The sequence below is a fragment of the Copadichromis virginalis genome, linkage group LG3 (genome assembly GCF_057382275.1).
Source record: "Copadichromis virginalis isolate Kocher_CV1m ecotype Utaka linkage group LG3, C_Virginalis_male_GT1.1, whole genome shotgun sequence".
NCBI lineage: Eukaryota > Metazoa > Chordata > Actinopteri > Cichliformes > Cichlidae > Copadichromis > Copadichromis virginalis.
The window spans coordinates 39,793,891-39,815,465 of NC_140620.1; the positions used below are offsets into that span (position 1 = coordinate 39,793,891).

Consider the following 21,575-nt stretch of genomic DNA (forward strand, 5'->3'; position numbering starts at 1 on the left):
AGACTGATACACTTGATCACACTGAGAAAGGTTAAAAAAAAAAGATAGGGGTGCTAGATGCCGTTTATAGGTTTACATTATGGGTCATTTCAGCCTGTTGCTGCGTGGTTGCAAAATGTATATAATTCAACTTTTGTGGATCTAAAGGTTGTTGTGAAATGAAAACGATAGGATGGATCATAGGAAGGTCTAAAAAAAAAAACGTTATTTTAGCTCGCTGATAGGTGGTTGCCAAGCAATGTGGTGACATCACAATATATCATACATAATTTAGCTTTTGAGTATTAGAAATTTTGAGATGTGGCTCAAGAGTTGGGAGTTCGCCTTGTAATCGGAAGGTTGCTGGTTTGAGCCCCGGCTTGGACAGTCTCGGTCGTTGTGTCCTTGGGCAAGACGCTTCACCCGTTGCCTACTGGTGGTGGTCAGAGGGCCCGGTGGCGCCAGAGCCTCGCCTCTGTCAGTGCGCCCCAGGGTGGCTGTGGCTACAATGTAGCTTGCCATCACCAGTGTGTGAATGGGTGGATGACTGGATGTGTAAAGCGCTTTGGGGTCCTTAGGGACTAGTAAAGCGCTATATAAATACAGGCCATTTACCATTTAGATGTGACTTATTGAAATGAGATGTTACCGTCATGAAATAAAATGATGGAAGCTATTTTTGAGGTATTGTAAGGGCAAAAATGCTAAAAACTGATCACTTTGAGCCATTGGTAGGTGGTTGCTAGGCAACACAATGACATCATAATATCAGATGTAGATAAAAACCCTTAGGGACGTAAGATGTAACTGAGTGCCACGTTTGGTTGTTTAACTCCTGACGGTGGAGTTTGCGGACAAACAAACAAACACAGATCAGAAACAGAAAGCAGTAAACACGAGTCGTTTGCAGGATCAAATTTATTCTACTGACAGATCAATCCAAAGCAAAAGTCAGTTTCTCATAACTCGTCACACACTGGTGGGAGCAACGTGGGAACTCACACAGCAATGCTTCTCAAACAAACAAACCACGTAAACTGAAGCCGCGCTCCTCACTACAGTCAAATATGCAATGAGAGCAAAAACCAACTCTGCCCAACACATTAAATAAATCAGTAGCTTACCCAACGGACATGCTCAGGCTGCTTATAAAGCAGGCTTACAATCAACTACCATATGTGGTCCATGATTTAGAACAAGTTGCAGGAGATTTTCCTGACATCACATGTTGGTCTGCATCACAGGAATAGTTTTAGATTTTAGGAAATGCAGATTCATGAAGACTTTCACCACTCTCACATAGTTTGGTCCATAATTTGTTGCACAAAGACACTTTGCCTCTGTACACGATCACAGCAGATATGTTTTTAAATGAAACAGTCTAGATATAATTTCACTCAAGCATTTTAAATAAAAATTAACATTAACCGTTTATGAATTATACAGACATTATATAGTCATTTTTATACAGTCTCCCATTTTCAGAGGCCTGCTCCTCGTTAATATTTGAAGCTGATTCCATGTGTTGAATTTATAATTTAAAGCTTTTCACTAAAACTCTAAATATGAGGAGGCCCAAGACATGTTAGTGTAAGTGAGGGAGACCATCATTAGGCTGAAGAGCTAAAATAAACCTGTCTGATCAACAATCCGACACATTCTTCCAAAAATATTAAATGAATGCAGAGCTCAGCAATACCACAGAAGACTAAATTAAAAGAGAAACATTAAAACAAGTCAAGCACACGCTTGAGGAAGAAGGTGCATCGCTGTGAAAGTCTACAATCACGACACACTTTCATGAATGTTAATACAGAAGGTTTACAACAAGGTGCAAACTAGACTCGAGAACAGGAAGGACACATCAGACTGCCGGAAAACAACTAGAAGAGCTCACGCTGTTCTGGACAGATGCAACCCAGACTAGCTCATGGGGACGTTTGGCTGTTAGGTGCACTGGGGGGGTACTAGTGTTTACTGATGATGTGGCTGTAGATAGAAGCAGCAGGATGAACTGTGAAGTGTGCAGGGTCGTACTCTCTGCTCAGATTTAGGCAAATGCTGCAAAGCTGGTCAGACAGAGCTTCACTGTGCAAATGCATAAATGAGACAAAGCAAACTGCAAAAGCAACCCAAGAGTTTCTAAAGGCAAAGAAATGAGATTTATCAATGGGCGAGTCAGTCATCTGATCTCAAACCAACAGAGCACGCTTTCAACTGCTGAATACAAAATTGATGACAGAGAGACCCACAAACAAGCAGCGACTGAAGCTGGCTGCAGTAATGGTAACGTCCATGGGCTACAGACTTCAGTGGTTGACTTCATCAAAGTATTGATAAAAACCCAATTTTATTTTGTGCTTTCTGAGCCTCTAAAAATGGCTCTAATTCCTAAACAGTTTATGCAATTCTGTTAAACTCTTTGAAAGCTGCAGGTCTGCACTTCAATCACATCTGGTCTGTTTGATTTAAAAGCCACTGCGGTGGAGAACGGAAGCAAAACTACAAAAATTCTCTTTGTCCAACAAATTATGGATCTGTTAGGGTTACATCCAGCAGGCAGGTAGATCAGCACAAAGACTGGGAGAAGAAACCCACTTACAAACACTACATCGTGTCGCCATTTAACTCGCTTGGTCTTCTTTTAGGAACATAATCCAAGTGGAAAATTCACAGTTAGAAATGACATTTCACTGTGGGTTAAGAAGAAGACTGAAACACAGTTTCTGTTTTAAACACTTATTTTTTGCACATATTAAACCGACATGTGTCATGTGACATGTTAATAAAAGATTTAGAGATGCTAACAAAGGAAATCTGTCACCTAAAGAGTGCAGCCGGTCTTATTGCTGGGTTATTTTTCCATTCATCACTATAGCACAGTTTGCACCTTGCACTACTCAGTCTATCTACATTTTTTTACTCATTTTGAACTTTTGTGTTTTGATTTATAAAGTACTTATTCTACAGCTTGTGTTTCTGACTGTTGCATGTGAGCTTTTGCATTTAAACCTTCTATAAGCGTAATTTAAAGGACTTTCTCGGGACACGCCCGGTAAAGGAGCTTATTCGTGCTACACAAACAAGCAATTTAACCAGCTGATGATAGTGACTTCATGTTGAGTGATCAGATGCGAGAGGTACGTCGGTTTCCCATGAAGAATGAGTCGGTGGCTTTCCTTAAATGTGGAACTATCCTTTTACATATGCAGCGATTCATCCTCCTCAAATCTAACTACGCTACTGCACATCTGCATCATATAAGAATAACAAAACATGTACACAGCATAAAAAAAAAAAATCAATTAAAGAAAGTTTGGAGGCAGCATCGCAGTCCAGTCATCAGTGTTATCATTAGTGGAACTAAAGTAACTTTTTTACATGCCTCAAAAACCTCGGGCCTGTCTGCTTCAGATAAAATAAGTGATTTGTTGACTTGAAGACAAAATTTTCTTTAATTCTGAGAAACTTTTCAACTACATAAGGGTGTCGCACCGTGGCAAATTTACAGTGTGGAAGGAGGGAGCGTTTGTGGCCAACACACTGTTGGTTGCAGGGAAATGTCTGAAATAAAGAGAGCCCGATCAGACTTTTTAGACCAAGGCTCCGTCTTGGCTACAATACCACCTGGTGATCCAGCAGCCGCTGGCTCGGGGTCGTCACTGTTCTTGCTTCGTGCAGGCAGGGCAACAGCTGAGGCAGCGGTGAAGGCTACACCGCAGGTGTAGAACAGAGTGTTGTGCGATGGTGGAGCAGGCATCCTCCTCTCAGAGCAAGTACCAGGTGGAGAACGGAGCCTCCCTGGATTTTATAGTCTGCTGCTGTTTTCTCATCATTCCTGAGGAAAGAGACGATGCATTCAATACTCTTTTTTTTTTTTTTTTTAAATGAAAATCCATCTGACACAAATGATTTATTTTAATACGTAAAACAGTTTAAGCAGGTAAAGATGTGGAACTTTTCCCTAAACGTTTTGAGGATAATGTCGACGTACATCTGTAGTTCTTTGTATTATAAAAAATGCTGCTTCAGAAGAGAAGCGGTAGCAAAAATTAAGACAAGAGATTTCCTTCTTTAGAACAACAATAAGCTGTAAACGTTACTAAAATTCAACGATGAGTAAAAGGCAGTTATCTCACCATAAACCTTACAGAGTCACTGCTAACAACTAAAGTGACCCTTTAGACTCGACTGCTTTGCAAACAGCAAAAAATTATGTTTATGAATCTAACTCGTAATGATTTAGCTGCATTTTTGTGCCTGATAAGGCTGAATATGGTGGCAAATGTGGGAGTCATTGTTTCACCCCGTCCACATTCAAGCACCACCCTGCAGTTTTCAAATTAAAACGAGGTCAGCAATGTGTCTGTGGTTGTTCCTAAAATGCAGTATATAGGTGCAAAGTGGATTTTGTAAAATTTACACTTTATAAAATAAAAACCTATATGTGCAGATGGATTTTTGAGTCCTATGTTTCCTTCTTGCTCCAGTCAGCTGATCTAAGTCTCGTTGGCACAATGGCATGAAATGGCCTTTAGCATATATTTGACTGATTTTAACTATAAATTTAATACATTTTATAATTCGCCTGGGTACATTAACCTGAGGTAAAGTTGATCATTCTGCTCTTGCCCTTCCTATCAGTATTAGCATGCCAATGCAGATTTGTTTCTGTGACAGATATAAATCTTAAGTATAGTTTCATTTTAAACTAAGGCTAACTGATTTCTGGCAGATACACGTGGTGCACTAGTGAGCACTTGCTACACTGGGATATTTATTTTAAGAGATTTACTGTAATAAACTACACTGTGTGCAGGTGCTTCCATTAAATACATCCCCAACCTCACTCTTTAATAAAAAAAACTGTATCCGGGTCTTACATCTGTTTTCCACTGTAGATTAGCCTCTGCTGTTGGGGAGGGATCCCCTCTTTCTCCTCCACCCTTTCTTTAATCCGCTCCACCTGGATGGACGTGAATTAAATGCACTGAAAAACACAGCGACTTACTATCTGCGCACATCAAAAAAAGATAAACATGTACCTTATCTGTGGGCTCTATGTCAATCTCTATCTCCTTGCCAGTGAGTGTCTGTGATAAAAACATTGTTAAGCAAATGATTTCAACGGATCCAGCAGAGGCAGTGAGTCAGTAATAACAAGACGAGTCTCAAATCGTTCAGTATGACGGACCTTACCTTCACTTTAATCAGCATCTTTGTTGACTTCTTCGTAGAAATATCAGTCAAGTGGGATCAGTGGTGCGAGTATATATTAAAGGAATGTAAAATATCTCCAACTACGTTCTGGAATTTTAGGTTTCGATGTGGTATTTTGATGAAGATACGCGATATTCCTCCTCTTCACAGAAAATCTGTGGATACTTCCTGTGTCTTTCCCCCTTCTCGTTTGTACGTTAACCGTTCCGCTTCGTGGATTTCCGGTTTATATATTTTATTTTCCGCAAAAACAAACAAACAAACAAACACAACATTCAAACCTAAATGACTTTACGTTAACTGGAGCCAGGTCACAAGAAAAGCAAACCCAAATTTCTCACCCAAGTACCTTAAAAATCCTTACGACATCAGTACCACATGACGTAAAGCGCAAGTCGAGTTAGTAGTTTTTACGTGCGTCGTCTCCTCCGAGCAGAACCCCTTAAAAACTACAAGGCGGGTGCCAGCGGGTGTCCGCCACAATAAAGTTTCCCGCCAGTGGAGACGGAAGCTGAAGCGGTGAGGTTCGGACCAGATCTGTTATTTTCCCAACGGTAAGTACTTTGTTTTGGTAAATTATTAAAATGGTAGATAACTCACTCATTTTATTGTTATTAGCTCATGCTTACATGAACGGTCTGTGAGTGACTTCAGCTATTAACCCCGTTATGTGGTGTAACCTTGAATTTTGGCATCGGAGCTAAAAAAGCAGGACTCATTAGCTACAGAAGGACTTAGTCCATTTTCATAACGCAGTCCCGGATTTTCCCCGAGTCTCTTTTTCAGTCCTTGAAGGATTCTTGGCTTTTTGAGGGTCCCTCCTGACGTCAACTTTGAGCGTACCTGCTTACAGTTACTTGTTTTTCATATACATGGCTGTATGAATGACAAAGTAAGGGGTGTCCCCTTAACATGAACTTTCCTCTCTTTCATAGATTCGCACTGCTCCATCTTTTTCCCTGTTAGACCGGCTGCTGCTGCTTCTTTTCGGAAATGCCTCGTATAGAGAATGACATCAAGCTAGACTTCAAGGATGTGCTCCTCCGGCCAAAACGGAGTACGCTGAAGTCTAGGAGCGAGGTGGGTAATGCAGCTGTGCGCAGTTTCCACAGGAAAGCAGACTGACCTACATGCAGATGTTTCCATTTGCTAAATCATTAGCTATTCTTGGAAAGTGAGCCCACAGGCCATGCGACAGTGCTTTAAAAGGGGCACAAAATACAGTCTTGTGTGGCTCTGCGAGTCACCGCAAATCATTGATGGGAATTCCAAATAACTAAAATAAATGTTTTGCCAGCTGGTTGCATAAATTAATTCTTAAGTAATTTTTGTGGCCTCCTCATCTACCACAGGTTGACCTGATGAGGAGCTTTACCTTCAGGAACTCTAAGGGCAGCTACAGAGGGATCCCCATCATCGCTGCTAACATGGACACTGTGGGGACCTTTGAGATGGCTGTGGCTTTGCACCAGGTGCAGAAATGTTTGCTGTTATGTATTATTTCACTGAGAAGTACTGCTGGCAGCAGTAGGGAGTGATTAAAGTAGTCCAAACAGAAGTAGGTGAACCTAAATTTATCTAAGCCATGAGTAATGTGAGTGCCAGTAATCCCTACATTACACACCCGAGGATGGGCACTGATTCTCTTACCTGTCCCTGCTGAACGGGGGGTTAAAAACAGGAGGAGTCTGATGCCTTAGTTTAAATGTTGGTGGCTTACATGTGGAATATTTCTATATCAATAGAATGATAATCCAAATAACTGTGTGTTTCTTTGTATTATCTTACAATTCTATTAACCTTCTCAGCCAAAAAAAGATGACGACCACATCACAAACACACACTTTTTTGTGTGTGTGTGTCATTCATTAATACTGCCCCTAATGGCCATCAGATGTCACTGCATGAACAGTGTAAATATCAACAATTCAGAGGCATCCGATGGAAGACAAACCACTGCTCAGTAGACCATTTAACACTTTATTTCTCTTTCACATTACTTGTAGAAGGGAGATGCGTCCTGCATGACACGTTGCCGCGGATCTCAAAGTGGCGGTGCGCCCCCAACAGTTTTATTACAGAAGCTCTCTCATTCTAGTCTAAACAACAGTGTCCCTGTAACTTTCCACTAGAGATGGTTCCCTCTTATCTACATTTCCCCAGGCAAGTGTGAGCGAGAGTCTGCAGCTTTCTACTCCCCAAGGACACATGGTCTCATGCCTTTTATTTTTCAGGGCTGTGTCTACTTAATACTACTCTGTATAACTTTATAACACTCATTATTAATAAAAAGCATAGCATTATTGAGGCACTGCAAATTATTTAATCCCAACAGCAGTGACACCACTTTTCTGTACATCTCAAAGTAAACCATGCAGTGCCATCTGGAAAGTGACTGAATGGTAGCAGCTTCATTATTCAGCATGACGGTGGTTTCAAACACACTGCCAATGAAGTTAAATATACGCGAATATACAAAACACAGTGGATCACTATCAGCCATGGATTGGCCTCCTCAGAGTCCAGACTTCAATGCTATTGAAGCAGCGTGGGATCATCTTGACAGAGAACAGAACAAAAGGCAGAAACATCCAAAGAAGAGCTTTAAATGTCCTTCAAGAAGCCTGGAGAACTATTCCTGAAGACTACTTGAAGAAATCACAAGAAATCTGCCTCAGAGAGTTCAGGTTGTGTTGAAGAATAAAGATGTTCACACCAAATATTGACTCTCAAACTCGTTAGAATTGTGCAAATTCTTTTTTTGCCTTATATTTTGTATGTTCATGTATTTTTGCACCGATAAATCACTTCACCTATTTCCCATTTTTCTACCAAAATATAAAGAAACTCTGGTGGCTCAAGACTTGTGCACAGTACGATAGGCTGTGTTCCTGCACTGCTGTATGTCTGCATGGATAACCGAATTTTGTTCTTTGTGTCTTCCTCCAGTTTACTCTGTTCACTACAGTCCACAAACATTACACGGTGGATGACTGGTTGGAGTTTGCAGAAAAGCATCCAGAATGTCTGGAGGTACTCACTGCTGTTTGAACCAGTGATTCTGACGAGGTTATTAATGGCGTGTTAGCTGTAAGACGAGTCTCACTCTTCTGTGTTCGTCTCTTAGAGTGTGGCAGTCAGCACGGGGACCGGTGACGGTGACTTTGAGAAGATTTCGGCCGTGGTGGAGGCGGTGCCGCAGCTGAAGTACATCTGCGTGGATGTGGCAAACGGTTATTCAGAGCACTTTGTCCACTTCGTCAGAGACGTCAGGGAGAAGTTCCCCTCGCACACGATAATGGTCAGTTCCTGATTGTGAATCCTTTTAAATGCCCGAGGAAAACGACATTTCTCGGATACGTGCTGATTTTTATTTTTGCTCAGGCAGGGAATGTAGTAACAGGAGAGATGGTGGAAGAGCTGATCCTCGCCGGCGCCGACATCATCAAAGTAGGCATCGGACCAGGTGAGCCTTAAGGCACTCTGCAGTTGATCTTAGCTCACTCGCCGTGAGGTTATCTTGCCTATTTTCTGCACAGGCATATTTAAATTATAAGAACATTTTCTATATTTATATAAAATTACCCACCTTGTTTACGTTCCTTTTTCTCTGCTAATAGTTATTCATATTTGCCACCATGCAGTCAACGTTCATTTGCCACATAAAGACTCATCAGTGCTTAAAACTGCTGTTTCCTGTTTCTCTCCTCCTTCCTCTTCAGGCTCTGTGTGCACCACCCGCAAGAAGACAGGGGTTGGCTATCCTCAGCTGAGCGCCGTCATTGAGTGTGCAGATGCAGCCCACGGCCTGGGTGGCCACATCATCTCAGTGAGTGCAGTCGCGATGAGAAGAGTTTGAAGATGGCATGTTTCCTGTGTTAAAAGGAAGCACACAGGAAGTGGTCGAAGGAATAGAAATAGAAGAGTGTCTCAAACCACAAGTTCTATTTTTTTAAATCCCTTTGAATCAATAACATATGCCATTAATTTGTGAGCTTTCTAGATGCACATGGTTGAGTTTTAGCTGTTTCTTGTATGTAAAATATGGGCAGTACATTGTGTTATGCACTTTAAAACCATTGCATTCTTTTTAACGGCCAGCAGGGGGCGATTCCTGTGGTCGAGTCAGATTTAATACATCGATAAGAAACTGCCCCTTTTTGAGTTTTTTCATCTGAGATCTCAGTAAACACTCCTCTAAAGTGTTTAAGGTCTCAGTCGTTGCTTAAAGTCTTATTTATTGCAAAATATAAATTTTAATAGATTTTGGATATATTTATATTTAGGGTAAAATAGAAGGTAAATCGGGGTGTCCTCCACCCAGGGTGGTTTTCCTGTGGTTAATAAGTGACTGTTGCAGCGACATGTGGCTTAACAAAAACAAAATAAGGGCTCAGTTCGAGGTTTCGAAAAGGAAGTGCGCAAAACAAGCCCCACCAATATTATGACTGATGCTACTGGTCGGTCATTTAAAAATCAGATATACAAGTTAAACAAACTTTCCTAACATTTATTTCGTGGAGTTATTTATTTACTCTTTTACACTTTCCCCGATTGCTTGGATCAGCTGGTTGTTCCTTTGGTGTTGCCAACCAGAATCCCCTCTGGTGCACATCTGCATGGTTCAAGAGTGTTTGTCCCGCCTCTTCTTTCCTTTTTTGAGCCAAATAGATAATATCAGCTGATATCCAGATCTGACCATAAACTCTCAAAGCCCAACAGTTCAGACTTTCATGCTCTTCATTATAACATGTTCTTAGTCTGTTTACCCTGATGATCATTTTATTATTATTATTATTATTATTACATCTGTCTTTTATGTACTGTGTATGTTTTCCACTGTTCCTGGACAGAGTTTAGACTCATTCTTGTCATCTAACAACACAAAATGTTCTGGACTCTTCCTTTAAGCCGAGACCTGTGAGACAGAAACTGACATTGATTTATCTTTAGTTTATTACTCATGGGCCGTAGCCTGATGAAACTACTGACTGTAATTCCCAGGTCAGTGTTATTTGTTAGAGTTGTGCAGCCATGATAAAGTCACGCTCGTAACGCCTTGTTTGCTTTCACACAGGACGGGGGGTGCACTTGCCCGGGAGATGTCTCCAAGGCTTTTGGTGAGTTGCTGTGTTTTCAAAGAGAACTTGAACTCCAGTCTTAGAAAGTATAACTAGCGTGAAAACGGAGTTTGCTTGTTTGGCTCTCAGGTGCTGGAGCAGACTTTGTGATGCTCGGTGGTATGCTGGCCGGCCACTCGGAGAGCAGCGGCGAGATCATCGAAAAAAACGGCAAGAAGTACAAACTGTTTTACGGCATGAGCTCCGACACGGCGATGAAGAAACATGCGGGAGGCGTGGCTGATTACAGGTTGGCGTCAGGTGCTTGGCTGTTAGAGGAAGGTTATTTCGGTGAGATGTCATTCATTCATTTTCTTTGCCTCCAGAGCGTCGGAGGGGAAGACCGTGGAAGTTCTCTACAAAGGTCCGGTGGGTGACACCATACGAGACATCCTGGGAGGGGTCCGCTCCACCTGCACATATGTCGGTGCAGCCAAGCTGAAGGAACTGAGCCGCAGGACGACCTTCATCAGAGTCACCCAGCAGCTCAACACCGTCTTCGGGAACGACAGCTGAACGTCCGGCTTTGCAAAGAAAGAAGCGGCGCCGGTTTGACTCCCACATGCCATTTGTCTGTTAGTCCGGTGTAAACTGAAGCGAGCAGACGTTTTATTACTTAAAAACATATTTTGATACTCGTTCAGGTAGTTTGATGTTAACGTTCAGCGCAGCTCTAGCTGTGTAAGTTCCACTCTCTATAACAGAAGTATTTTCCAGCACACAGACTCTGGGTCTCCTCACACTCTGAATATTCCAGGTCTGAGTGTGTTTCCAGGTAGTAAGATGCAGGCTACCTCTGCAGGCCTGCTCTCTCATCATTCCAGTGCAAACTCCTAAACGCCTTTGTCACTGACATATAAAATTATAGTAAATGTCTTAAATTATTTATACATCCTAAATGTTTCTGTAATTGCTGTAACAAAATTATAACATCGACTTGTTTTTTTAGAAAACCTGTCATTCCTTTGCTAAAGTTTTGCACTTTAATGAGTTATACTTTCTATAAATGATCTGTTAGTGCAATGAGTACAATCTGGGAGCACAGACAGCATGTAGTAATGTAGTGCTGAACTTACAGTACAGATGTTATTGAATCTATTTGTACTTTTGTCTTACCTGGTTCAGCTGCTCCTGATCAATACCAAAGTTAGTTTGTGTTTCCTTTTACAAATGAGAGCTTCAAGTGGATTTACCGTAATGATTAAAGCCTTTAAATAAACTGATTCCTTCATGTTAGCTTCAGAAGTCCTTCAGTGTGAGTATTTAACAGTATTTAGTTTCACACAGTTCATTTCAAATTGTTCTTATGTAAACTGTTGTTTTTTCTTTGTCATATTTGAGTGAAGATTAAAAAAAAGGCAGTTTTTATATTTCATAAGTCACGTTACATTTCATCCAGTCAATAAAAACCTTCCACAACTTCAAACTCCAATGACTTTATTATTGATTAGATCAATTACAGTGTGTACACATGAAGCTAAATATTTCTGTTTACTTACATCAGTATCTTTGGCTCCTCCCATCAAACCCGCACAGGGATAAATGCACATGATCCAGTATGGAAGACACATGATTAGCCAAAGCGCCTGCATTGATAAAGCCTGTAAGCAGGGCCCAGAGGATGTTCAGGGGTGGTCTTGAAGCATGCTGAAAGGTTACTTTGATACAAAAACATGTCGACTACCCCAGCTGTGAAGCAGTAACACATTCAATACCAGCAGATGGAGACAAACACTTTAAAATGGAAGGCTGGATAAGAAAACTACATTATATTCAAGCCCCAGAACAGAATGACAGCATTTAAATAAAAAACCTCAAGTTTGAAAAAAGGCAGCTTTTATATTTCAAAAACACATTTGTTATGGAAAATTCTATTTTATCCTCACATTTAGATTTGTGTGTTTAGGTATAACCTTTGTATGCTCAGAAGGATGAAACTCGGGGCCAGCGCCAGGAGCTTCCTGGGAAAACATGGTGGGAGTTGCTCTCTGCCCAGCCGCAGCCCGTGGGACAGAAACCTGTTGTAACTAAAAGATACAGAGAGTTGTGTGTGGAGGGGTATTAAAGAGGAGCTGAGACATCCCAAGGGCAGAGCTGGCATGACTGAACTGTGATGTTTGATGTGTGTGTTGGCTCTCCTGTGCAGTAATTTAAAGCTTGATCACACCTCTTTGCGTGTTGCAGACTTTATTTACAAAATTCCACAACACATTTCATCCAGTCAGCTGAAATGATTTTATTATTGATTAGATCATTTACAGTGTGTACACATGAAACTAAAGATCTGTGCCACTTATATCACTTTCTATCTTAAACTGCTTCTGGAACTAATGGTAAACACAACAAACACGGGAATATAAGATAGTTCCAGAGGATGAGGCTGCACGTCTTCTTTGATGGTTTCCTTTTATCCTCTCCACGCATGTCACAGAGAACAGTTTGTGGCTCTGTTCTACTTGTTTTGTTTGTATGCTGCTGTTAGACATGTTTTCCCAGCAGGAATGCCTCCATGAATGCAGTCCTTGATGCTCTCTTTTAATGAAACTGAGGATGGCTTGAAATCTGATGAATCCTTGAGTTTTCCATTTATTTTTTTTTTTTGCCTGTTTCTGGTGAAAGTCTTCAGCCTGCTCAGGAGCACTCCACAACAGTTTCAGTTCTCTGGAAAATATCTCACCACTGCTAAACCACACACTGAAAGATTGGTCAGACAAGTTTGACTGAAGCTCCCTTGTAATGTTTGCAGTTTGGTTTAATTAACAAGAAACATTCGCAATGTCACAAATACAGAGTAAGCTGTTGATTATATTTAAGCAGCAACACACCAGCCATAATTTAGCACAAGAGTGTTGAATTTGCACCAATTATGATGACAAAACCTACTTTAGACTATTTTTGCAAGTTTTAGCAGTAGAGAGACTTTTGCACAGCCAGCACCACATGTTCATTTACAGATAATCAGCATTTTAAGAGGAACTAAAACTTACATGGTTAATAAGAAATGTGGTGATGTGGGTTTTGGACAACAGCATGGGTGTTATTTACAGAAGTTCACAAAGCACCGCTGTGATTGGTGGGGAACCAATAATCTTTCCACAAGAGCAGATTGACTGGGAAGACTTGGAGCCTAAAGATGTTCCATAATACAATCCATGACCAGATTTAAACTTCCTACATGAGCATTTCCACTGATTCTGATATTGTTGTGAAAATCCTCCAAATTGAGATGTCGTTGACCCGAAGGTGAACTCATTTGTCGCTTCCTTTTCTAAACCCTGGAGACAAACAAAAGGCTTGAGGTCTGAGCTGGTAGAGCTGATTGTTACTGTGAGTAAGTTTATTCTCTGGTGCTGCCCGATCTTGCTAAAGAATGATAATGAGTCTGGAAAGCTCCACACAACTTCCACTATTTGTGGTCTGGTCATCTGTTGTTCCACATTTCCACCTGGAGTGTTGATCACTTGTTGGGAAACCTTATAATGCTGTTGGCGCGTTTCAATTTTCGGCATCCCAAACCCCATTACAGGTTGAGTTTCTTTCATAACCCAACTAGACTCTGTTGTGAGAGAGAAGAGCTGGTTACCTTGGCAGCGTAGGCCATAGACATTTCCATCCTTCATATTGGTTGCATAAGTGTCGTCACATACACCAATGGTCCAGTCACAGTCTTTGGAAATGCTGATCACCCATCTCTTAAAGTCAGGAACAGGAAGTGTACTCTTAATGAAGAATAAGCAGGAAGAACAAAATTTCATCCACTGACTGTGGAAAACCTTCCTGTTGTCAGTGGACAGCGACACGCCAGGACCCAGAGTCTGTGGCTCAAAGATCAGGTCTGAACCAGTGGGAACAAGCTCCTGGTGGTGTTCAGGATCAACCAGAGTCAGCAATGATCCCCAGAACTGAGATGCTTGCTTCACCATCTTCTCCCCATTCTGTCTTATCTCCTCAACCAGTTTGTCCCGATGGCTGCCCGGCTCCAGCCCTTTACTCAGATCCACAGCTTTGGCCTTCTCCACATCCTGCTGCACCTGAGAATACATCTGCAGGAATCTGAAGGTGTCCTTCTCCTTCTGTGCTGCTTCCAGGCTGCTCTTGCTGGTTTTCAGGGACACCATACGAGCAGAGACTGAGCTCTGGACGCTGGTCAGAGAGATGTCACGCAGCTTAGTCACAGCCTCAATCAGACGCACACTGCAGCCACCCAGCTTCTCTCTTTCACTCTTCTCCCACTTTTCCAGACTCACATTCTCATCGTCTGTTTTCTCCTGTAAGATCAGCTGCTCAGCTTTCAGCTTCTCCAGGAGCTCTTTGTGGGCTGTGGAGAAGGTCTTCATATTGTGTAGGCGGTGCTGGTCCTCAATGGCGCAGGAAACACACACACAGGTCATGTCGTCCAAGCAGTAGTACTCCAGGAGCTTGCCGTGCTGAGGACATTTGGTGTTCCCACATAAAGCCATGGGTTCAGTCAGAGGATGAGTCTGCAGTAACACAGGTGTGGTCAGGTGGGCCTGGAGGTGCTGGACACACATGGAGATCTCACACTTCATGCACGTCTTCTTTGCTGGTTTCCTGTCCTCTGCACACATGTCACAGAGGATAGTTTGTAAATCCATCTTGATGTTTTCAGACATGTTTTTAAAGCAGGATGTCCCGTTTAGATAAGTTAAAAATGATTCCTTGTTCAAGTTCAAGTCTTTCAAGTCCTCGAATTTTGCTCGTGTCTCTAACGCACTTTACAAAGAGTCTCTGTTGACTCTCTGATTCACACTGAAGGGGTGGGGTCAGACCAGCGTGACTGCAGCTGTTTTATAATGGTTTCATTTCTCATGAAACTCCTACTTAATGTAGGAGGTGCCAACGAGTATGGAGGGAAATTTGCTAAAAAAAAAAAAAAAAGGGCTACGAATGCGCATGATATGATCCAAAAAGGTGAACTAAGATTTACAAATGCGTGGATCGATTTTTGTTGACATCTGGGTGCTCCAATCCACTCAAAAAATACGAAGCACACACGTAAAAATAGTGATGGGGGACACTGTGCTGAAGCTTCGGAGGGTGTGTCGAGAAATCTTTAGTTAACTACTTGTGTCAAGCCAGCCTCCAATTCGAGACTTGCAGTCAAGCCAGCCTCCAGTTTGTTTTCTGTTCCCTGTGTATTCAAAGTATTACGGGAATGGATGTGGAAACCGGATTTCAAAATAAAAGCCAACTTCGAGTGAATTAACAGATATGTTAAGAACATAATAACATATAATTTAGGCTTGTTTACAAACTTTAATGTTAGATCTACATGACTCAACATTGTACCCTAATAGCGCCCTGTCAATAGCAAGGCCATCTTATTTTGGATTTCAAAGTAAAAGCCCTGTGAATTTTCATTTTTTTTAACTACTCTTTCAATGACTTCAGAATGCTCTTAAAAGCAAAAGTCATATTTCCAAAGACTAGTTGCATTTTGTATCAACACTATCCAACCACAGAAATGTGAAATTGCCCATATTTGACTTACCGGTACTCTTCTAACGATTTCAAAATGCTCTACAAAGAAAAAATCTTGTTTCCACAGGGTAATTTCATTTTGTATTTACAGTATAAAGCCCCACAGTGATACCATGTCAATATCAAGTCAGTCTGATTTTACTTTCCAAAGTAATGGCCCATTGAAATTGCCCATATATGACTTACTTTTGTAATGATTTCGAAATGCTCTAAATAGAAAAAATCCTGTTTCCACGGGATAATTTCACCTTAGATCAATAGTATACAATCTCGCGATGTTACCGTATCAATTTCAAGTCATTCTGATTTTACCTTCCAAACTAATGGCCTGTTGAATCTGCCCATTTAAGACCTAACTTTCAGTGGTTTCAGAATGCTCTAAAAATGAAAATTGCTGTTTCCACAGGGTAATTCCACTTTAGATCAACAGTATCCAACCTCAGGATGTTGCCAAGTCAATTTCAAAGCGTTCTGATTTTGCCTTCCAAAATAAAAGCCTTTTCAAAATGCCAAGATACGACCTACTCATTTAACGATTTCAGAATGCTCTAAAAATGAAAATTTCTGTCTCCACAGAGTAATTCCACTTTAGATCAACAGTATGCAACACTACAGTGACACCATATCAATATCAAGTCAGTCTGGTTTTTCTTTCCAAAATAAAAGCCTTTTCAAATTGCCCATATATGACTTATTCTTTTAACGATTTCAAAATGCTCTTAAAATGAAATATACTGTTTCCACAGGATGATTCCACTTTAGATCAACAGTATCCAACCCGACAGCAAAACCATGTAAATTTCAAATTCGTCTGATTTTGCCTTTCAAATTAATGGCCCGTCGAATTTGCCCATATGTGATGTACTCTTTCAATTATTTCAGAATGTTGTAAAAATGAAAATTACTGTTTTCACGGGATAATTTCACTCAAGATCGACAGTGTACACTATCACGGGGATATCAAGTCAATTTCAAGTCGCCTTGATTTTGCCTTTCAAAGTAATGGCCCGTTGAAATTGCCCATGTATGACCCACTCTTTCACTGACTTCAGAATCACATTAAAAGCAAAGTTGCTGTTTCCACAAGATCATTTCACTCTACATTGACAGTATACAACCCCACAGTTTTATCACGTCAATATCGTAATTATAATTGTTTATTTGGTACTTTTAATAATTAAATGTGGATGCTGTTAACAGGACAATTACTGTTTCCACTAAGTAATTGGAGTTCATGAAAACCATACACAACCTCTACAGTGGTAACATCTCAATCTCAAATCAATCTCGTTTTGCATTTCAGAGTAAAAGCCTTTTGACTTTGTTTATAGGAGCTTGTCTTTCCATAACTTCAGAATGGCATTAAATGGAAAGTTCCAGCTCCCACGAATGAATACCAGTTCATGCCAACACATATCATTGCATATAATCTAACAGTGGGGTCGGGAACAGTTTTTATAAAAAAACAGAGGTGCCAGGCAATGCCTTACTTTAAAACCTGCATTCTTTTTAACGGCCAGCAGGGGGCGGTTCCTGTGGTCAAGTCAGATTTAAGTCATCAATTCTTTGGAAATGGATTGCCCACTTTGTATAATACAAACTTTTATTTGAGTATCATGATGTTCTGTGTTTGTCTATAACTCACAATATGAGTTTGGCTTTAGATAAACTGGAAATTATCAATAAGATGTGGGGTGTACACGAAGTAGGAAAAGTGCCTCTAAATAAAAATCATGGCATCAAAAGATTTTGCTTGTTTGGTCAGTTTTATATTTGGTCCATCTTGAGATTCTAGAATGATCCAAACTACGATCAGTCTTTTAAACACTTCGATCAAAAGTCATAAACCTCAGGCTGGACTGTATTTAATATATATATATATAGTTAATCCATAAAGATGCATCAAAATGCATTAATCTGACAGACACTTATTCAATTACCTTTATTCTCATTCAGTTACACAGACAACCAAAAGGATCTGGAGAGTTAGGATTGGCAAAGTTCATGAACCCCCTCAGTGAAGCATGGAATAGTTCTTATGATTAAAGTAATAAAAGATTAATAAAGAGGTTTGCTGTGCTCCGCACACATGTCACAGAGGATAGTTTGTGGATCCATCTAGATGTTTTCAGACTTTAAAAAATCAGAATGTCCTGATCAGATTTGTTGAATATTATTCAGTCCTCCTGAGAGAAGTCCTTGCTGCTCTTTGTTTCACTCCAGTTTGATCTACTGTAGAATGTCCCAACCTCGTCTCTCAGTCTGTATTATGCCCAGTGGCACTGCAGTTTAGATTAATGTTGTCACATATTGCACTTTGTACCATTAAAACAAAAACTGAACAGGTGGAGTCAGACAAATTTCACAGCATAAATATGGATGTGTCAACACAGAGACACCCACCAAAGTTTAACTTGCAAACACACTTTTGTGATAAAGTAGAAAAGACATGGACTTATGATAAAAGCAAAACAAATGTCGAAATTAAGGCAGCGATAAGGCGATGATAGTTTAGCACAAAAGCTTATCATGCGTTTATCCTGAATTCACATTTTCTCAGTTCACGTGTATCCATGTTTTTGCACAACTAAGACCGCATAATCATTTTGATGCAAATAAGCATAATCACTAAACAAGACAAAAAAATCATAATATTCTGGTCATAACAGACAGGACTTGCAAATGTATGTGATTAAAAATGAATAAATATAACTAGTGTGGTGTACACTCAGTTTTCAATAATGAATTTTTACTGGTTAAAACTAAAAGACCCAAAATCTTTTGTTCAACTTTTAATAGAGAAAGAAATGTATATAATAAACTGGCAACTTTAATAAACAAAATTTGATATTAAAAAACTTAAAAATGCAGTGTTCACTGAAGCACCGCAGCAATTTCCTAATGTTGTAAACCTGCTCAACATTTGGCAATAAACCCTTTCTGATTCTGATTCTGATTCTTGCTTGAGTTAATCAGAAAAATAAAAGCATTCCACATATTAAAATATACTCTGTTATTTATCAGATCATTTACATTGTATAAATCAACTCTGGCTGTACAATGTACAATGTGAGAGTACCACCAGTAGATGGAGACAAACATATTCAACTTGCATGTGAAATAAAGCAGAAACGGTTCAAACGAAAATAATTAGTTGGTGCATTAGAAGCAAATACCAAAGCTAAACATATATAATTAACCAAAAAGAGGTTCATTTAATGAATATGATGTATGACATATGATGTACATTCCTGTGACAGAAACTAAATCGGATACATTAATAAATATTTGGTGAGTGGAAAAAAACATCAGCAGAGTTCGAACTACCAAAGTTTACAAACCGTCTTTGTGATGTTTTCACCATCAATCATTTTCCACAGGAACAATTACCATGAGGAGGGTAGAAAATATTATGATAAGAGTAGCAAGACAGCACCAGGGAGGGGAAATAATTACAATGAAAATTTTCTGCATCCCAAACCCCATTACCAAACCAAATGCAAAAGTTAGAAATTATTAAAACTGGAAAAACATGCAAGAAAATATACATTTCATATTTCATTTGAATTTTGTTCGGTCAAAATGTAACAATTTAATCACAAAAAAGCATCATACTGAATTTATCGGTCAGTTACACTTACATTCATCTGCTGAAAGGAAAAATAAAATAATGAATAGATCTACAATTAGCAAAGTTTACAAACCATCTCTGTCATCACTAAGAGCTTTTCCACAGGAACAAACAGACTGGTGGGAGTAGCTGGAACTATGATCCAGAATGTGGGTTTTGGACAACAGCATGGGTGTTATTTACAGAAGTTCACAAAGCACCGCTGTGATTGGTGGGGAACCAATAATCTTTCCACAAGAGCAGATTGACTGGGAAGACTTGGAGCCTAAAGATGTTCCATAATACAATCCATGACCAGATTTAAACTTCCTACATGAGCATTTCGACTGATTCTGATATTGTTGTGAAAATCCTCCAAATTGAGATGTCGTTGACCTGAAGGTGAACTCATTTGTCGCTTCCTTTTCTAAACCCTGGAGACAAACAAAAGGCTTGAGGTCTGAGCTGGTAGAGCTGATTGTTACTGTGAGTAAGTTTATTCTCTGGTGCTGCCCGATCCTGCTGAAGAATGATAATGAGTTTGGAAAGCTCCACACAACTTCCACTATTTGTGGTCTGGTCATCTGTGGTTCCACATTTCCACCTGGAGTGTTGATCACTTGTTGGGAAACCTTATAATGCTGTTGGGGCGTTTCAATTTTCGGCATCCCAAAAAACATTGAATGTTCACTTTGAATCATAACCAAACTAGACTCTGTTGTGAGAGAGAAGAGCTGGTTACCTTGGCAGCGTAGGCCATAGACATTTCCATCCTTCATACTGGCTGCATAAGTGTCGTCACATAAACCGATGGTCCAGTCACAGTCTTTGGAAATGCTGATCACCCATCTCTTAAAGTCAGAAACAAGAACTGTACCCTTAATGAGGAACAAGTTAGAAGAACAAAATTTCATCCACTGACTGTGGAAAACCTTCCTGTTGTCTTTGGACAGCAACATGCCAGGACCCAGAGACTGTGGCTCAAAGATCAGGTGTGAATCAGTGGGAACAAGCTCCTGGTGGTGTTCAGGATCAACCAGAGTCAGCAATGATCCCCAGAACTGAGACGCTTGCTTCACCATCTTCTCCCCATTCTGTCTTATCTCCTCAACCAGTTTGTCCCGATGGCTGCCCGGCTCCAGCCCTTTTCTCAGATCCACAGCTTTGGCCTTCTCCACATCCTGCTGCACCTGAGAATACATCTGCAGGAAACTGAAGGTGTCCTTCTCCTTCTGTGCTGCTTCCATGCTGCTCTTGCTGGTTTTCAGGGACACCATACGAGCAGAGACTGAGCTCTGGACGCTGGTCAGAGAGATGTCACGCAGCTTAGTCACAGCCTCAATCAGACGCACACTGCAGCCACCCAGCTTCCCTCTTTCACTCTTCTCCCACTTTTCCAGACTCACATTCTCATCGTCTGTTTTCTCCTGTAAGATCAGCTGCTCAGCTTTCAGCTTCTCCAGGAGCTCTTTGTGGGCTGTGGAGAAGATCTTCATATTGTGTAGGCGGTGCTGGTCCTCAATGGTGCAGGAAACACACACACAGGTCATGTCGTCCAAGCAGTAGTACTCCAGGAGCTTGCCGTGCTGAGAACATTTGGTGTTCCCACATAAAGCCATGGGTTCAGTCAGAGGATGAGTCTGCAGTAACACAGGTGTGGTCAGGTGGGCCTGGAGGTGCTGGACACACATGGAGATCTCACACTTCATGCACGTCTTCTTTGCTGGTTTCCTGTCCTCTGCACACATGTCACAGAGAACAGTTTGTGGATCCATGTTGATGTTTTCAGCAGAAGGTTCTTCTTCAGTATTTGAATATTATTGAGTCTTCAATAAAGTTTTTGTTTCTTTCTGCAGTTTGATACAATTTTGAATTTTGCTCCTTCTTTGCTTGTTTCCTCCCTCTAACGCACTTTTGTGGTAAATTTTCAGGCAGATATTTTCATGCAGTGCTTCCACCGAACACTAAAGGGGTGGAGTCAGTTCAGTTTGACTGCAGCTGTTTTGAAATGATTACTTTTAAGTTGTTTTTGTTCCTGAGAAGATAACCAGGCAGTTCTCTCTGGAACTGATAATTTATTAATGTAGTGCCAATAAAAATGTGTGCCCATATTTGGGTGTTAAACACACAGAGTCTGCAGCTAT

At 40.6% G+C, this 21,575-nt stretch overlaps 4 protein-coding genes across 4 annotated transcripts; 1 reads left to right on the top strand and 3 right to left on the bottom strand.

The window, feature by feature from the left end:
- Positions 1-879: 879 nt before the first annotated feature.
- LOC146714689 (ubiquitin-like protein NEDD8) lies at positions 880-5,613 on the bottom strand. The gene is made up of 5 exons (XM_085451067.1): positions 5,549-5,613; positions 5,179-5,408; positions 5,025-5,072; positions 4,863-4,945; positions 880-3,817 (listed from the first exon to the last, which is right to left on the bottom strand). Exons 2-5 carry the CDS (start codon positions 5,194-5,196, stop codon positions 3,691-3,693), a joined length of 276 nt encoding a protein of 91 aa, XP_085307193.1. The 5' UTR covers positions 5,197-5,408; positions 5,549-5,613; the 3' UTR covers positions 880-3,690.
- A 61-nt stretch (positions 5,614-5,674) lies between these two features.
- gmpr2 (guanosine monophosphate reductase 2) lies at positions 5,675-11,745 on the top strand. Its single transcript, XM_085451066.1, has 10 exons — positions 5,675-5,753; positions 6,135-6,279; positions 6,552-6,671; positions 8,149-8,232; positions 8,327-8,500; positions 8,584-8,665; positions 8,922-9,028; positions 10,277-10,319; positions 10,410-10,569; positions 10,646-11,745. Exons 2-10 carry the CDS (start codon positions 6,193-6,195, stop codon positions 10,833-10,835), a joined length of 1,047 nt encoding a protein of 348 aa, XP_085307192.1. The 5' UTR covers positions 5,675-5,753; positions 6,135-6,192; the 3' UTR covers positions 10,836-11,745.
- A 781-nt stretch (positions 11,746-12,526) lies between these two features.
- LOC146714691 (tripartite motif-containing protein 16-like) lies at positions 12,527-15,089 on the bottom strand. Its single transcript, XM_085451064.1, has one exon. The coding sequence runs from the start codon at positions 14,951-14,953 to the stop codon at positions 13,361-13,363; it is 1,593 nt and encodes a 530-aa protein (XP_085307190.1). The 5' UTR covers positions 14,954-15,089; the 3' UTR covers positions 12,527-13,360.
- A 3,960-nt stretch (positions 15,090-19,049) lies between these two features.
- On the bottom strand, positions 19,050-21,395 carry LOC146714692 (uncharacterized). The gene has a single exon (XM_085451065.1). It carries the CDS (start codon positions 21,204-21,206, stop codon positions 19,632-19,634), a length of 1,575 nt encoding a protein of 524 aa, XP_085307191.1. The 5' UTR covers positions 21,207-21,395; the 3' UTR covers positions 19,050-19,631.
- Positions 21,396-21,575: the final 180 nt, after the last annotated feature.